Source organism: Phyllobates terribilis, unplaced genomic scaffold, assembly GCF_046119375.1.
Source record: "Phyllobates terribilis strain yellow unplaced genomic scaffold, ASM4611937v1 Scaffold_7__3_contigs__length_470593459, whole genome shotgun sequence".
NCBI lineage: Eukaryota > Metazoa > Chordata > Amphibia > Anura > Dendrobatidae > Phyllobates > Phyllobates terribilis.
The window spans coordinates 50,124,238-50,142,109 of record NW_027362767.1 but is presented as its reverse complement, the minus strand read 5'-3'; the positions used below and the strand labels follow the sequence as shown (position 1 = coordinate 50,142,109).

Genomic DNA, 17,872 nt, shown 5'->3' with positions numbered 1-17,872 from the left:
TATTCTTGTACATAGGGGCAGTATTATAGCAGTTATATTCTTGTACATAGGGGGCAGTATTATAGTAGTTATATTCTTGCACATAGGGGGCAGTATTATAGTAGTTATATTCTTGTGTATTATAGTACAGTACAGACCAAAAGTTTGGACACACCTTCTCATTTAAAGATTTTTCTGTATTTTCATGACTATGAAAATTGTACATTCACACTGAAGGCATCGAAACTATGAATTAACACATGTGGAATTATATACTTAACAAAAAAGTGTGAAACAACTGAAAATATGTCTTATATTCTAGGTTCTTCAAAGTAGCCACCTTTTGCTTTGATGACTGCTTTGCACACTCTTGGCATTCTCTTGATGAGCTTCAAGAGGTAGTCACCGGAAATGGTCTTCCAACAATCTTGAAGGAGTTCCCAGAGATGCTTAGCACTTGTTGGCCCTTTTGCCTTCATTCTGCGGTCCAGCTCACCCCAAACCATCTCGATTGGGTTCAGGTCTGGTGACTGTGGAGGCCAGGTCATCTGGCGTAGCACCCCATCACTCTCCTCCTTGGTCAAATAGCCCTTACACAGCCTGGAGGTGTGTTTGGGGTCATTGTCCTGTTGAAAAATAAATGATGGTCCAACTAAACGCAAACCGGATGGAATAGCATGCCGCTGCAAGATGCTGTGGTAGCCATGCTGGTTCAGTATCCCCTACAGTGTCACCAGCAAAGCACCCCCACACCATCACACCTCCTCCTCCATGCTTCACGGTGGGAACCAGGCATGTAGAGTCCATCCATTCACCTTTTCTGCGTTGCACAAAGACACGGTGGTTGGAACCAAAGATCTCAAATTTGGACTCATTAGACCAAAGCACAGATTTCCACTGGTCTAATGTCCATTCCCTGTGTTCTTTAGCCCAAGCAAGTCTCTTCTGCTGTTGCCTGTCCTTAGCAGTGGTTTCCTAGCAGCTATTTTACCATGAAGGCCTGCTGCACAAAGTCTCCTCTTAACAGTTGTTGTAGAGATGTGTCTGCTGCTAGAACTCTGTGTGGCATTGACCTGGTCTCTAATCTGAGCTGCTGTTAACCTGCGATTTCTGAGGCTGGTGACTCGGGTAAACTTATCCTCAGAAGCAGAGGTGACTCTTGGTCTTCCTTTCCTGGGGCGGTCCTCATGTGAGCCAGTTTCTTTGTAGCGCTTGATGGTTTTTGCAACTGCACTTGGGGACACTTTCAAAGTTTTCCCAATTTTTCGGGCTGACTGACCTTTATTTCTTAAAGAAATGATGGCCACTCGTTTTTCTTTACTTAGCTGCTGTTTTCTTGCCATAATACAAATTCTAACAGTCTATTCAGTAGGACTATCAGCTGTGTATCCACCTGACTTCTGCACAACACAACTGATGGTCCCAACCCCATTTATAAGGCAAGAAATCCCACTTGTTAAACCTGACAGGGCACACCTGTGAAGTGAAAACCATTTCCGGTGACTAGCTCTTGAAGCTCATCAAGAGAATGCCAAGAGTGTGCAAAGCAGTCATCAAAGCAAAAGGTGGCTACTTTGAAGAACCTAGAATATAAGACATATTTTCAGTTGTTTCACACTTTTTTGTTAAGTATATAATTCCACATGTGTTAATTCATAGTTTTGATGCCTTCAGTGTGAATGTACAATTTTCATAGTCAAGAAAATACAGAAAAATCTTTAAATGAGAAGGTGTGTCCAAACTTTTGGTCTGTACTGCAGTTATATACTTATGCATAGGGGGCCATGAACCTTATACATCAAAGCTTTACCAGAGTAAAATTTTCATTGTTGTCAATATGAACCTTTCAAATGTCAGCTCTGAATTTGTAATATGCAGTAAAACACTAAAAGATGGACATTTTATCATGGAGGTGTTAATTTGATTGTCTCATCTACTTTGAAATCCATAAAGCACAAATCCAAGATTATAACTCTCTTTACAGCGGCTCCAGGAGGCCGTCAGCTGCAAGATTCTACATATCCGCTGCTGGAAAGTGCTTCTCCGGGATGTACAAATAGCACTTTAGGTACCGTGTAATGGTTTGATGTAATAAAAGCTCAGCCTGCCTGGTGCTCAGGAGAGCGGTGGACTCATCTGCATCTCCCGGGAGCAACCGGATAAATATTGTGGCTTAAAGGGATGAGATAAATGAGAGAACACTGCCCCTGGTGGCCAATTCTTACGTTATTGCAGAACATCTCATAATATGATTTTAGTATTGTTGTATTTTTATTAAATAGGATCATTTGTCAAACAGACTTTTACATGTTAGGAAAAAGAAAGTGTGAAAAATTGTCTTGTGACTTTTCTATTATTCAGCAGCGCAGATCTTCCAGGTTTGCATTTTATGTATTGTAGCTACTATAAAGCGGAATAATCATAGAAAATGGCAGAGGCTGCATCCGGTTACCTCCACTCATCCGATCTAATAATAACATGCACAGGGTGAACCAATATTCAGGAAAATGCTGCAAACCCACAGCTATGTATATCTCTCATCGATGGCAATTCTTGTGGATGCATCTGAAATGTCATGAATATTACTTTAGCCACCCTTGCCCATGTCCGGTGCGGCATCTTGGCTCATGATATCATTGATGCGGGTGCTTGGTGTTACGATATCCCATTCTTTGCTTCTTTAGCATTGCACCATGTAGGACAACAATGGTAGACCTTAGTATGACGGTCAGCATTATATAGTAGCTTCTGCTTCTTTAGATTGGCTGCTATATACAATCACAAGCACAACACGAGTCATCAGTGATTGGTGAGCGGACATTGAGGGGCCCATGGAGATCTGAATCGCATCTGTTAAATTGTAGGTCATGTTCTGATGGCACATTTCCTTTAAAGGTGGGTACTAGTCTGCAGTCATTTTATGTGACTGCAGACTTGTTGAACCTCTCAGCGCACAGTGTGTTCACGCTGTCAGGATTTTCCAGTGCAGACAATGGGTGGTAGCGTGACCACAAGTAAGCAATTTGCATACACGGGGTCACATGCCGACTAGACATGAGAAGACTCGCTCAATAAAAGTGTATCACGTCTAGTCGGAATGTGGCCGGAAGTATGCAAATCACATACAGTGGGGAAAATAAGTATATGATACACTTCCGATTTTGCAAGTTTTCCCACCTACAGAGAATGGAGAGGTCTGTAACTTTTGTCGTACGTAGACTTTAACTGTAAGGGACAGAATCTAAAAAAAATCAAGAAAATCACATTTTACAATTTTTACATAATTAATTTGCATTTTATTGCAGGAAATAAGTATTTGATACAATAGAAAAACAGAGCTTAATATTTGGTACAGAAACCTTTGTTTGCAATTACAGAGGTCAGACGTTTCCTGTAGCTCTTGACCAGGTTTGCACACACTGCAGCAGGGGTTTTGACCCACTCCTCCATACAGATCTTCTCCAGATCTTTCAGGTTTCGGGGCTGTCACTGGGCAACATTGATTTTCAGCTCCTTCCAAAGATTTTCTATTGGGTTCAGGTCTGGAGACTGGCTAGGCCACTCCAAGACCTTGAAATGCTTGATACGGAGCCACTCCTTAGTTGCCCTGGCTGTGTTTCGGGTCATTGTCATGCTGGAAGACCCAGCCACAACCCATCTTCAATGCTCTTACTGAGGGAAGGAGATTGTTGGCCAATATCTCGCGATACATGACCCCATCCATCCTTCCTTCAATATGGTGCAGTCATCCTGTCTCCTTTGCAGAAAAGCAACCCCAAAGTATGATGTTCCCCCCACCATGCTTCACGGTTAGGACGGTGTTCTTGGGGTTGTACTCATCCTTCTTCATCCTCCAAACACGGCTAGTGGAATTGATAGCAAAAACTTCTACTTTGATCTCATCTGACCACATGACCTTCCCCCATGCCTCCTCTGGATCATCCAGATGGTCATTGGCGAACTTCAAACGGGCCTGGACACGTTCTGGCATGAGCAGGAGGACCTTGCATACCCTACAGGATTTTAATCCATGACGGTGTAGTGTGTTACTTGTGGTAATGTTTGAGACTGTGGTCCCAGCTCTCTTCAGGTCATTGACCAGGTCCTCCTGTGTAGTTCTGGGCTGATTCATGATCTTTCTCAGAATCATCCTTACCCCATGAGACAAGATCCTGCATGGAGCCCCAGACCGAGGAAGATTGACAGTCATCTTGTGTTTCTTCCATTTTCTAATAATTGTGCCAATTGTAGTTGCCTTCTCACCAAGTTGCTTGCCTATTGTCCTGTAGACCATCCCAGCCTTGTGCAGGTCTACAATTTTGTCCCTGGTGTCCTTAGACAGCTCTTTGGTCTTAGCCATGGTGGAGAGGTTGGAGTGTGATTGATTGTGTGGACAGGTTTTTTTTTTCTACAGGTAATGAGCTTAAACAGGTGCAATTAATACAGGTAATCAGTGCAGAGTAGGAGGCTTCTTAATGAAAGACTAACAGGTCCGTGAGAGACAGAATTCTTGCTGGTTGGTAGGTGATCAAATACTCATTTCATGCAATAAAATGCTAATTAATTATGTAAAAATCATACCATGTGATTTTCTGGTTTTTATTTTTTAGATTCTGTCTCTCACAGGTGAAGTGACCTATGATAAAAATTACAGACCTCTCGATTCTTTGTAGGTGGGAAAACTTGCAAAATCGGCAGTGTATCAAATACTTATTTTCCCCACTGTACTTGTGGTCATATGTCTGCATTACGATCCCGATGCCAGAAAATCCAGACAGCGCGCACAGTGAGGATTCACTAGTCTGTAGTTACAGAGTTGTACCCCAAGACTGGTTAACCCCTTGTAAAAACAATTTTTGTTAACTTTATTATTGATAAAGCGAGCAATCTGCATTGAAAGAAAAGCAAAAACCAATATGTTGCAATTCTCACACTGTCCACTAGGGCTCTTCTAGATTCATATTTCCAATTGTTTCTAGATTTTCACATGGACATTAGCAACAATGAACAGACACCGACCTTATCTTTTGTATTGAAGCATTTAATGAGCGTGTGCAAAGGTACAGGAGGAGGAAGAGGTGAGCTGTGACACTTATTGTGAATGGTGGATCCTGTGTTATCTAGTGTATGTAGAGGTGTTATCAGTCATTGTACAGGTGGAGGAGGTGAGCTGTGACATCCCCTATTATGGTGGATCCCACATCATCTACTGTATATAGAGGTGTTATCAGTCATTGTACAGGACGAGGAGGAGGTGAGCTGTGACACCAACTATTGTGACTGATGGATACTCTGTTATCTACTGTATATAAAGGTGTTATCTGTCACTGTACAGGAGGAGGAGGTGAGCTGTGACATCACCTATTGTGAATGGTGGATCCTGTGTTATCTACTGTATATAGAGGTGTTATCTATCATTGTACAGGAGGAGGAGGTGAGCTGTGACATCATCTATTGTGAATGATAGATCTTGTGTTATCTACTGTATATAGAGGTGTTATCAGTCGTTGTACAGGAGGAGGTGAGCTGTGACATTATCTCATGTGAATGGTGGATCCTGTGTTATTTACAGGAATGGGGCACCGGGATACTGGAGAATTCTCCGGTGGGCCGGGTCCTCAGCGGGCCCCCGAGCAGGACGCACGGGGGCCCCTGGTTATCATGGCCGCCGATGCTCCGCACTGCAAGGGCCCGGAGGGTCAGGAGGGCCCTTGCAGTGCGGCTGATGAGGTCAATCTGACCTGCTTCTCGGAGCTCCAGGCTCCGGGGGACCCAAGGCCAGATTGCCCTCATCCTGTGCGGCGGGCAGGGAGCGATCCCTCCAGCTCCGCTGCCAACAGGAGGAAAATGGCATCGGAGCTGGAGGGATCCGTCCTCTGCTTCCTGCCCGGCATCTTTCTCCCTGACACAGGCTCGCGTTGCTTGATGACGTCATTATGCAGTGCGAGCCTGTGTCAGGGAGAAAGATGCCGGGCAGGAAGCAGAGGACGGTGCTGCGGGGGAGCGCGCTGAGAGATACGTTTTTTGTTTTTTTTGAGTGATTGAGGAGGTGGGGGGAGATATGACTTGGTGGGGGAAGATATGGTATGGCAATGGGGGAGGTGGGGGGAGATATGACATGGTGGGAGGAAGATATGGCATGGCAATAGGGGAGGTGGGGGGGAAATATGACATGGTGGGGGGAAGATATGCTATGGCAATGGGGGAGGTGGGGGAAGATGACGGAGCAGGTGGGGGGAGATATGGCAATGATGACAGAGCAGGTGGGGGAGATATAGCAATGATGACAGAGCAGGTGGGGAGAGATATGGCAATGAAGACGGAGCAGGTGGGGGAGATATGGCAACGATGACGGAGCAGGTGGGGGGAAATATGGCAATGATGACGGAGCAGGTGGGGGGAAATATGGCAGTGATGAAGATATGGCAATGATGACAGAGCAGGCAGGGGGAGATATGGCAATGATGACGGAGCAGGTGGGGGGAGATATGGCAATGATGAAGGAGCAGGTGGGGGAGATATGGCAATGATGACGGAGCAGGTGGGGGAGATATGGCAATGATGACGGAGCAGGTGGGGGAGATATGGCAATGATGATGGAGCAGGTGGGGGGAGATATGGCAATGATGAAGGAGCTGGTGGGGGGATATATAGCAATGATGATGGAGGTGGTGGGGGGAGGTATGGCAATGATGGAGGAGATATGACAATGATGGAGGAGGTGGGGGAGATATGACAATGTTGGAGAAGGTGGGGGAGAGCAATGATGGGGATGGGAGGGAGCAATGATGGAGGAGGTGGGGGGAGAGCAATGATGGGGATGGGGAGAGCAATCATGGAGGTGGGGGAGAGAAATGATGGGGAATTATTTGGACGCAATATGTTGTTAATATCTGGTCTGGTCATGGTGTGGTGGTATTTCTCCATTGTATGTGGTATTATTCTGTCACTATGTGGTAGTAATATGTGGTCTGGTCATGGCGTGGTGGTATTTCTCCCTTGTATGTAGTATTATTCGGTCACTATGGGGTCTTAATATCTGGTGTCTGGTCATGGTGTGGTGGTATTTCTCCTTTGTATGTAGTATTATTCGGTCACTATGTGGTGGTAATATGTGGTCTGGTCATGGTGTGGTGGTATTTCTCCCTTGTATATGGTATTATTCGGTCACTATGTGGTGGCAATATGTGTTCTGGTCTTGGTGTGGTGGTATTTCTCCCTTGTATGTAGTATTATTTGGTCACTATGTGGTGGTAATATGTAGTCCAGTCATGGTGTGGCAGTATTTCTCCCTTGTATATGGTATTATTGGTGTTGGTATAGTGGATTGTGTTGTGTATGGCGGTCATTTGTTCTCTCTGATATTACTTAGGAGAATATTCTTTATTTCCATTAGTGATTAAATACTTGGAACAAGATGCACTTACAGGGGTTCTCCGGGGAAAACAAGTAATCACTTCTCCACAGGATAAGTGATACATTATTGATTAGTGGGGGTCTGACTGCTGGGACCCGCACTGATTGGTAGAATGTGGAGTATTTATCCCCATTAGACTGGAGCTCATGTGCGTATTGACCACTAATCCATTCATTCTCTCAGTGGCTGCTCTTGTTTTTTTCTGGAAGCCCCAAAGAGAATGAATGGAGCTGTGGTCAGACGTCCCACCTGCCGCTCCATTTTATAATGGGGATAAAAGTTCCCCATTCTTCCGATCAGTGTGGTTTCCAATGTTCGGACCCAAACGATCAGTAAGTTATTATCACCTATCCTGTGGAGCCCATGGATCGGTGATAACTTTTTTTAACCAAAGAACCCCTTTACTGCAAACTACCGTAATTGTACATCCCAGTTATAGCATGTGCACAGTAGATGTGCAGGAGCCGCCTGTGATTTACAGCAGACGCTCCACTATAACGGCGATATCGGCTATCAGGTATTTGCATATTGCTGTAGGGTGGGCCCTGAGGATCAAGTCCTCCTGTGGGCCCCAGACACCCCAGTCCGACACTGACTGGGGCTAATGGCCGCCATGTTCCTTATATACTGGGTACACTTTCTGCCTGTACCCGATTTTCTTATCAGCCCCTACTTATATGTGACGGCTGCTGCATCGGCTATGACCAGCGATCCGCACAACCTGTGGACATTCCAACTACAATAAATAAATCGGCTTCCCTTCCGTCCTCTTCTCTTTGCAGACTATTGTCTGTACAGATAACTTGCAGGACGCTTCCTCTGTATAGGAATAAATCCTGCTGCTCATACATACAGATCTCACCTCCCGCCATGCCAGGACTCCTCCGCAACAGTCATCGTATTCTACAGCAGAAATTGCAAGTTGTTGCACATGTTTCCTTTTCTGGATTAGAGGTTTGTCCGGGAATAGTAAAAAAAAAAAAAAATATTTATTTTCCAAAAGTGTATTATTCTGGTATTGCACCTCATTTCCATCCAGTACAATGAGTTAATTACACACAAACATGTTTTTTAATCTCTTTTAACACAAGGATGTTTTGGACTCCGGAGGATACAAAAGGACAAATTCTACACAAATGTTACCAGGACTCCGCGCTTTTTAGATACAGTACAGACCAAAAGTTTGGACACACCTTCTCATTTAAAGTGTTCCCAAGTGCAGTTGCAAAAACCATCAAGCGCTACAAAGAAACTGGCTCACATGAGGACCGCCCCAGAAAAGGAAGACCAAGAGTCACCTCTGCTTCTGAGGATAAGTTTATCCGAGTCACCAGCCTCAGAAATCGCAGGTTAACAGCAGCTCAGATTAGAGACCAGGTCAATGCCACACAGAGTTCTAGCAGCAGACACATCTCTTCAACAACTGTTAAGAGGAGACTTTGTGCAGCAGGCCTTCATGGTAAAATAGCTGCTAGGAAACCACTGCTAAGGACGGGCAACAAGCAGAAGAGACTTGTTTGGGCTAAAGAACACAAGGAATGGACATTAGACCAGTGGAAATCTGTGCTTTGGTCTGATGAGTCCAAATTTGAGATCTTTGGTTCCAACCACCGTGTCTTTGTGCGATGCAGAAAAGGTGAACGGATGGACTCTACATGCCTGGTTCCCACCGTGAAGCATGGAGGAGGAGGTGTGATGGTGTGGGGGGGCTTTGCTGGTGACACTGTTGGGGATTTATTCAAAATTGAAGGCATACTGAACCAGCATGGCTACCACAGCATCTTGCAGCGGCATGCTATTCCATCCAGTTTGCGTTTAGTTGGACCATCATTTATTTTTCAACAGGACAATGACCCCAAACACACCTCCAGGCTGTGTAAGGGCTATTTGACCAAGAAGGAGAGTGATGGGGGGCTACGCCAGATGACCTGGCCTCCACAGTCACCAGACCTGAACCCAATCGAGATGGTTTGGGGTGACCTGAACCGCAGAGTGAAGGCAAAAGGGCCAACAAGTGCTAAGCATCTCTGGGAACTCCTTCAAGATTGTTGGAAGACCATTTCCGGTGACTACCTCTTGAAGCTCATCAAGAGAATGCCAAGAGTGTGCAAAGCAGTCATCAAAGCAAAAGGTGGCTACTTTGAAGAACCTAGAATATAAGACATATTTTCAGTTGTTTCACACTTTTTTGTTAAGTATATAATTCCACATGTGTTAATTCATAGTTTTGATGCCTTCAGTGTGAATGTACAATTTTCATAGTCATGAAAATACAGAAAAATCTTTAAATGAGGTGTGTCCAAACTTTTGGTCTGTACTGTATGTGTAGGATAACCCCACAATATTGATTTGGGGACAGTGCAGGGGTATAACTTCCTCTCAACAAAACTTTATAAATCCACAATGTTCATCTGTTTCTTAATAGGAAAAATAGGAAGGCAAATGTCTGCCATTACATCTCCCACAACATCACCACCTAATTTTCATGATTTTTTTTTCTTATAGGGCACGGGGCGGATAATATCTGATTCATCATCCGCTCCGCCGGCAGGATACGTCCCCGTCGTGCAGAAGCCGGAAGCTGTGGTACACGCTATGAAGGTAACTTTACAAATCATTAAAACATTTTTTTTTTAATGACAGCTTATGGAAAAGTTACCAAACTATAGGAAAATCGAGACGTCATAACAAATTATTTTATTACAATAAATATTCAATCCTGTAGTCATAGAGGCTATGAACATACTGAAATCCTGGCCGAAAAGAGTTACCGTAATTGTTTCTTATGTTACAAGTAACGATATTTATAAACATCTGGTTTTCTTTTCTTTATGTTGCTGTTATTTGTAAATAACAATTTGTAACAACACAATTAACTCTTGCAGGCCAGTATTTTACTAAACCCCCTGCACTGGATGTGTAATTGAACTACTTTAATAATAATAATCATAATAATAATAATAATGAGGTTATTTGTGCCATACAGCAAATGTAAATGTTTCCAGAGAGCAGCGTAAGGAGTAAGGAACCTTGGGTTTATGAAATGCAATCATATGGTGTCCCCGTCAATCTAGTCCAGTGTTTGCTGCCCCGATCCATGAAATTGAGGTTTGATACCCCGGTCTATGTAGTGCAGATGTTTGCTGCCCCGGTCCATGTAGTCGAGGTTTAATACCCCGGTCTATTTATTGCAGATGTTTGCTGCCCCGGTCCATGGAGTCGCTGTTTGATACCCCGGTCTGTTTAGTGCAGATGTTTGCTGCCCCGGTCCATAGAGTCGAGGTTTGATACCCCGGTCTATGTAGTGCAGATGTTTGCTGCTTTGGTCCATGGAGTCAAGGTTTGATACCCCGGTCTATGTAGTGCAGATGTTTGCTGCCCTGGTCCATGGAGTCGCTGTTTGATACCCCGGTCTGTTTAGTGCAGATGTTTGCTGCCCCGGTCCATAGAGTTGAGGTTTGATACCCCGGTCTATGTAGTGCAGATGTTTGCTGCTCTGGTCCATGGAGTCAAGGTTTGATACCCCGGTCTATGTAGTGCAGATGTTTGCTGCTTTGGTCCATGGAGTCGAGGTTTGATACCCCGGTCTATGTAGTGCAGATGTTTGCTGCCCCGGTCCATGGAGTCAAGGTTTGATACCCCGGTCTATATAGTGAAGATGTTTGCTGCCCCGGGTCCATGGAGTTGAGGTTTGATACCCCGGTCTATGTAGTGCAGATGTTTGCTGCCCCGGTCCATGGAGTCGAGGTTTGATACCCCGGTCTATGTAGTGCAGATGTTTGCTGCTCTGGTCCATGGAGTCGAGGTTTGATACCCTGGTCTATGTAGTGCAGATGTTTGCTGCCCCGGTCCATGGAGTCGAGGTTTGATACCCCGGTCTATGTAGTGCAGATGTTTGCTGCTCTGGTCCATGGAGTCGAGGTTTGATACCCCGGTCTATGTAGTGCAGATGTTTGCTGCCCCGGTCCATGGAGTCGAGGTTTGATACCCCGGTCTATGTAGTGCAGATGTTTGCTGCCCCGGTCCATGGAGTCGAGGTTTGATACCCCGGTCTATGTAGTGCAGATGTTTGCTGCCCCGGTCCATGGAGTCGAGGTTTGATACCCCGGTCTATTTAGAGCAGATATTTGCTGCCCCGGTCCGGCTAGAGCAGAACTTTTGCATTATTTGGATCAGGGTACCGCACCTCTATTTCCGGTGCCATTTTTCCTCGCATTCGTACCCTACCAGTCTCTGTAGATTACTTCTAACCAGCACATTTTCTTTTGCGCAGGTCCTGGAGGTGCACGAAAACCTGGACAGACAAGCTCCCGACAGCTTTGAGGAAGATCTGAGCGAGAAGGAAAAGGCGATTGTACGAGAAATGTGCAACGTAAGAACGACTTTTCCGGGTTGGGATCTACTTTGGGGAACTCATTGGACATTTCTAAGACTGGGACAGTCAGGGTGTGATCAAATTCGAAAACTTTTGGTCTACATAAGTTACAGAAGAGGAATATGACATTTTCTATTCGACCCATTTTCTTCTATATTTCTTTATTTATTTTTTACCTTTTTTCACCCCTCCAAATTTAACACGTTATGCATAATCACTATTCTGAATACATTTTTCCTCTTAAAGGGAACCTGTCAGGACAATTTTTATCAATTATACTGATATTATTGGCATGGCTGTATAGGTCTCAGTACACCAATAAAAATGATACCTGTCTCGTGGTAATCCAATGAACCATCGCTGAGAAATGAAGCTTTGAAGCCACATGCAAATTACACCAGAAGTGTAGTGTGGGTGTGTCCATGTATTGTGAATTTATAAACACTCCGCCAATGCGCTTCCATGCTAATTTGCAAATGGCTTCAAAGCTTGTTTTCTCAGCGCTGGTTCATCAGATTATCACGATGCAGATACCATTTTTATTGGTGTACTAAGACCTATACAGCCATGCCATTAATATCACTAGTAAAATCGTCCTGATATTTGCAGCACTTTTCTCGGGCTGTAATAACTGGTTAGATCATTGTGGTGGTTTAGTAGTAGATAAAGGGTTAATACTGAGAATAACGTAGGAGGCCACTTTTTGGTGCGGTCTGCGCTTTGGATTCCTTTAATCTCAGTATTTGGGATTCCTGCCGCTCCCGGACTCGGTAACATTATTCGATTGTCATTTCTTGTCCTGCTGGGAAGACGCCGCTCCGCAGGAAACTTCTGGAGTAGACAAAGCCTCGATGTTTCCGCATTTTGTGCATGAATCATATCTGACAATGTTATTGTCTTATCTTGGGGGAAGAACTTTGTGCTGCCAGGATAATCGGAGACATCACCGTCCTAATATTTGATGGTCGAAGTTTCCTGAAAGTGGAAACTTTTTGTGCCCAGTGACCATATTTGCAAATCCTATTAGTCTATGGCTCACCTGATGGGGCAGAGCGGGGGTGTCTGAGCACACTGACCCCACCACCTCCCTGGCCTATCAGAGGATATCATTTTACACGTATAAATTCCACTAATTGTCCATTCATAACACGGGTCTGAAAAAAATAAAGTTTCCACCTGAAGACAATTTTGTGCCACTTCTGCTATAGTCATTAGATTTCCCCTTCTGGTTCACACTGTTCACAGTGCCCATAAAAAAATGTGCAAACTATTATTTCATGTGTATCTTAAAGGGGTGTTCCAGGCATAAGAAGTGTATTTTAAAGGGTAACGTATAGATCAGGTGGGTTTTGTGCCTTTTGAGACCCCCACTGATCGTAAGAGCAGGGCACCTGCCTGAATGGAGTATTTGTACATTGGATAAGTCTGTCCGTTCTGGCGATCAATGGTGTTCTCGATGGTTAGACCACCACCAATCTAGAAGTGATCATCTACCCAGTGCATATGCGATAACGTTTTACTGGAATACCCCATTAAAGGGATCCTGCCCCGTCCAGAAACGCTATTTACCTACAGATATAGGAGCAATCTGCTGCAGGTAAATAGCGTTAAAACAGTGTGTAGGTTAGGGGAGCAGCGGCTACAGGGAGAATATTAAGGTTTATCCTCCCTGCAGCCTCTTGTTCTAGTTATCGATTACTACACAGTGCTGCGCAGGATTTAACTGCAGATGACCCCAATGTCCGCCGGTAAATAACGTTTCTGGACATGACAGGTTCCCTTTAAGATTCTGTGCTATGAACAGAATTACTATCCAATTCAATGGCAAGAGTGACACCTAGTGGTGAAAATAAGGTAATGACTTATAAAGTAAATTTTATAGAAAAATTCTTGGCATAGTCACAAACATTTATTGATGAGATTTTGGTGACAATTCGAAAAAAGCTAACTTTTCACTGTCAGGAAACGCAGCACGAGGTGGAAGCAGAAATTTTCTACACAGAATTTGAATTGCGGTGCAAGTTTTAAAATCTACATTAATTTGTTAATTTCTATGTAGAAAAAGCATAAACTGGTTGTGATTATCTGCAAATATCCAGAACTATGGACTGCAAATTTTTTAACGATTTCACAGCAGTAAATCCACACAATGCAGTGTAGGTCTATCCGGAGCAAATCCGACCCCTGCGACTGTACCTTAGTTTTCTGCCTCATTCAGACATCAGTTTTTCACTGTTTAATGAGTAGGAGACAAGAAAAGCATCTTACCCTGATGGTAAAAATGAAGACAGGGACCAAAAACTGGTTAAAATGTGATCCAGAACACTTAGAATTTTTTATTTCTGAAGCACCAACATATTCTGCAGGACTTTATAATTCAGCGGGGACTTGTACAGACAATAAAGACATTATAGAATACAGAATTCAGATACCATAAGGCGCTGCTGCTCTTAAGCTTACAATCTATGAGGTGAGATGACGCTAATGAAGGTCAATCCATTTTTCTCAAACGCAAAAAAAAAAAATTAAAAAAAATGGACATCTGATTGAGGTCTAATCTGGTAATAAAGAGGACCTTTCACCAAAGTTTTCATGTTAAAGGGGTTGCAGAGTTGAATTTTTGTTTATTTCGACTCCCTGTTGCCGAGATATTGGCAATCAAAGTATTAATGAGTTAACTGTTGTTACATTTAAGTGGGTGTTATCCAAGTTTTCCCTAGGGGCGTGTACTTCTTCTTCCTGTCGAAGTTGCCCAATTATAAGCAGGCTGCAACACAGCAGAAAAAGAACACGCCCCCACTATAGCTTGGGTCTCACAGTGTGTGAGATGTAACAACACAGCTCTGATGTCCTGGTCTCGCCTCCTGCATGATTAGAAAGTGCTGGGAAGAGCATAGATGACTCACACCTTTCAGATATGATCCTTATAGGAGGAAGAGGCGGCACAGCTGAGTTTATCTGTGTCACATTGAAAACCCTTCTATCAACTCTTCTCCTCTTATAGCTCTGTTACCTCTGTTGTTCTGCGCCTGTGTAGAAAGGAGTCACACTTATGCTCAAAAAATTGCTTTGAGCACAAACAGACATGAGTGTGACTCATCTCCAGACAGGCGCAGTACAACAGAGGTGACAGTGCTAATGGAGGATGAGAGCTGATAGAAGTGTTTGTAATGTGACACATCTATACTCAGCTGTGCTGCTATCCCACCCCCCCCTCCCACAAGAACCTTAACTGAAAGGTGCAAGTCATCTATTCTCTTTCCAGAACTTTCTAATCATACAGGAGGTGAGACCAAGAGATCAGAGCTGTGTCATTACAACTTACACACTGAGAAACCTGCTGTAAGCTATGGTGGGGGTATGTTCTTTTTCTCCTGTGTTGCAGCCTGTTTATGATTGGGCAACTCATACAGGAAGAAGAAGTACACGCCCACAGTGAAAAATTTGATAACTGTCCACTTGGACTTATCAAAAGTTAACTCATTAAGTGCCAAATACTTTGATAGCAAATATCTCCACACCGGAGATGCGAAATTAAAAAAACAAATATTTTTTTTCCTTGCTTTGCAGCCGCTATTACATTGTGTGTTCAGTTTAACATGAAAACTTTGGTGAAAGGTCCTCTAACAAGAAATGATCGTAGAGTATATAAATCTCTTCTATGCAGTATGGCCCCATTGTGAGTGAATACCCCGCCTACCTCCAGGGTAAAATTAGCGAATTTGTTTGGGGTGTTAGCAGAAAACTTGCTTTCCTCCGACCATTGGTGCGGTCTTCATACAGAGACATCCCTATAAGAACAGGAATAAGAAGTTGTAATTTAGTTTTCGTGCATTTTTGGGCCGAATTAACATTTGTGGAAAATAAACCTTAACTGTAATGCTAATATGATTTTTTCTACAGGTCGTTTGGAGGAAACTTGGAGACGCGGCAAATTCTAAGCCTTCGATCAGACAGCACCTTTCTGGAAACCAGTTTAAAGGACCCTTGTAAAAAGATGCGAGCGGAGCTAAAGGCGTCGGAGGCACTTGAAATAAAGGACTGCTGTATATATGGAGACTCCAGGTCAATCCATAAGCTGGAAACGCAATACGATGTATATAGATGTACGGCGGATTTGTGTACAGTAGATACATAGTCGGTGTGGAGGCGTCTCCTATACCTCCTGCAATAGACCACTATCCTGGAGCTCAGATCGGGGGGGTTTCTCATCCTATGGCTCTTTGGTGGCCAGACTACAACTCCCAGCGGGAGCCATAGGTTGGGCACCATAAACTAGACCCCATTAGTATTACACACTGGATTCTAATTTTGTAACAAGGATTTTTATTTAATGGGATGAGAACAAATCAGGATATTTTTGTATAGAAGATGAGGCTTGGATCCTCTCCCCGCGTTTTATGAACTTTTCCATCATTGTAGCTGCTTCATTGATTTTTATTCTGATCAATATTTGTATTAGGAGAAAAAAAAAAAAAAGAACAAAAAAAATGTAAAACTTTTCAGGAACTTGTAGATTTATATCCATGTAAAGACCAAAATAAGTTTTTTTTTTCCTCCTAAATTGCTGTATATAAAGTGGACGGATCTCTATTTTGTTACGATGCTGTTCTAGATTATGTAGAGAATATATTCATTTTATGTCGGCATATAAAAACCTGTGTATATGTGAATTGTCACGTGTCATTTCTCCATCATTACATATAACACATGAAACCTGAGGGACACATCAAGCAATCATCAAGGGGCATGGAAAAACTGTGCATTAGGTTTGGAGTGGGTGAGGGTGTTAAAGATAAGTTGTGACTGGTAGTAGTCTTCGTGGTCTGGGCCAGAGAGAAAAGAGAAAAATTACTTCGGTCAGAAAAAACACCACATGAGCCACTGTATTTATCTGTACTAAAGTGGCTAATATGGTCTGCTGAACCGGGGTCTACCATTATAGTCAGCGGGTCCACATCCAGTTGAGAACTATTGCAGTGCAAAGAGCCACTGAGAGGCCCAGCAGCTGACATCTGGCCGTCATAGGCGAAGTGAAGAGGAGCACAATGGGGGGACATTATAAGTATAATGCTGCCATATGGGAGGTCAAAAGGGGGAACACTAATGTATGGAATGAAAAAGGGGGCATTAGCAATATCATCCATTGTGGTCCCATACCTTATGGGGCCGAAATGGGAGTGTTACAATTAACAGGGCATAAAAGATGGACGCTATTATTTCAGGGCAGAAATGTTCCTACTATGTGGGTGTCACAGGGGACGGGGCATTACTATTGTTTGGGACCACAAGGGATGACATTACTGTTAGGTGGTCACAAAGAGGGACATCACTGCTGTAATGTATTTTACGTTCAGGGCACCAGGCCGGGACTATTGCGATTTTCATTCAGTACAGTCTAGAAGTGGGAGAAAGATATGGAGGCCATAGATGTCTTTCATTTTGCAGAGACGAGTCCTGGCTGCAGGAATTCATTGCGGTTTGCACTGATGGGACAAAAGGACAAAGTGGCTTTCAAGCTTGTCCATGAGAAGATATACATATTGTGGAGTCATTTTCCTTCCCATGGCTGTGCCATCTGCTGTAAATGTTATCAAAGGAATTGTGGATAAAGAATCAGAATCAGCATCGATTCCTGTATTTTCCATGAAGACTTTGCAGGCGTTTACTCCATCCTGGTGTGGGATACTAGAGTACAACGATTCCACATCCATGGTGGCCAGGATGGTTCCTTCTGGTAGAGGACCTATTGCTGTTGGTGTAGAAGTAGGTCACTTCTGTCCTGAATGTAGCTTGGTGTCTCCTTTACCAGGGGTTTAAGAACCTCCTCTACCCATCCAGAAACTTGCTCAGTAAGGAGCCTACACATGAAATGATTGGTCTTCATGAATTTCCAGGATTGTAGCGTTAGGGACATTCTATATCCTTCCCAAAATCCACAAATCTAGAAATCCAAGAATACTAATGCTTTCATGTGTAGGCTCCTTACTGAGCAAGCTTCTGGATGTGTAGAGGAGGTTCTTAAACCCCTGGTAAAGGAGACACCCAGCTACATTCAACTTCTATTTAGTGTATGTATACACACAGTATGTAAGTATTGA

The 17,872-nt window shown here is 43.7% G+C and overlaps 1 protein-coding gene across 1 annotated transcript in view; it reads left to right on the top strand.

The window, feature by feature from the left end:
* Positions 1-16,444, top strand: part of CCDC85C (coiled-coil domain containing 85C) — a 186,654-nt gene extending 170,210 nt beyond the window's left edge. The window contains exons 4-6 of the mRNA XM_073638534.1: positions 9,902-9,997; positions 11,670-11,768; positions 15,675-16,444. Of these exons, the coding sequence (XP_073494635.1) occupies positions 9,902-9,997; positions 11,670-11,768; positions 15,675-15,764 (285 nt within the window). The 3' untranslated portion in view covers positions 15,765-16,444. The remainder of the gene's footprint in view (positions 1-9,901; positions 9,998-11,669; positions 11,769-15,674) is intronic.
* Positions 16,445-17,872: the final 1,428 nt, after the last annotated feature.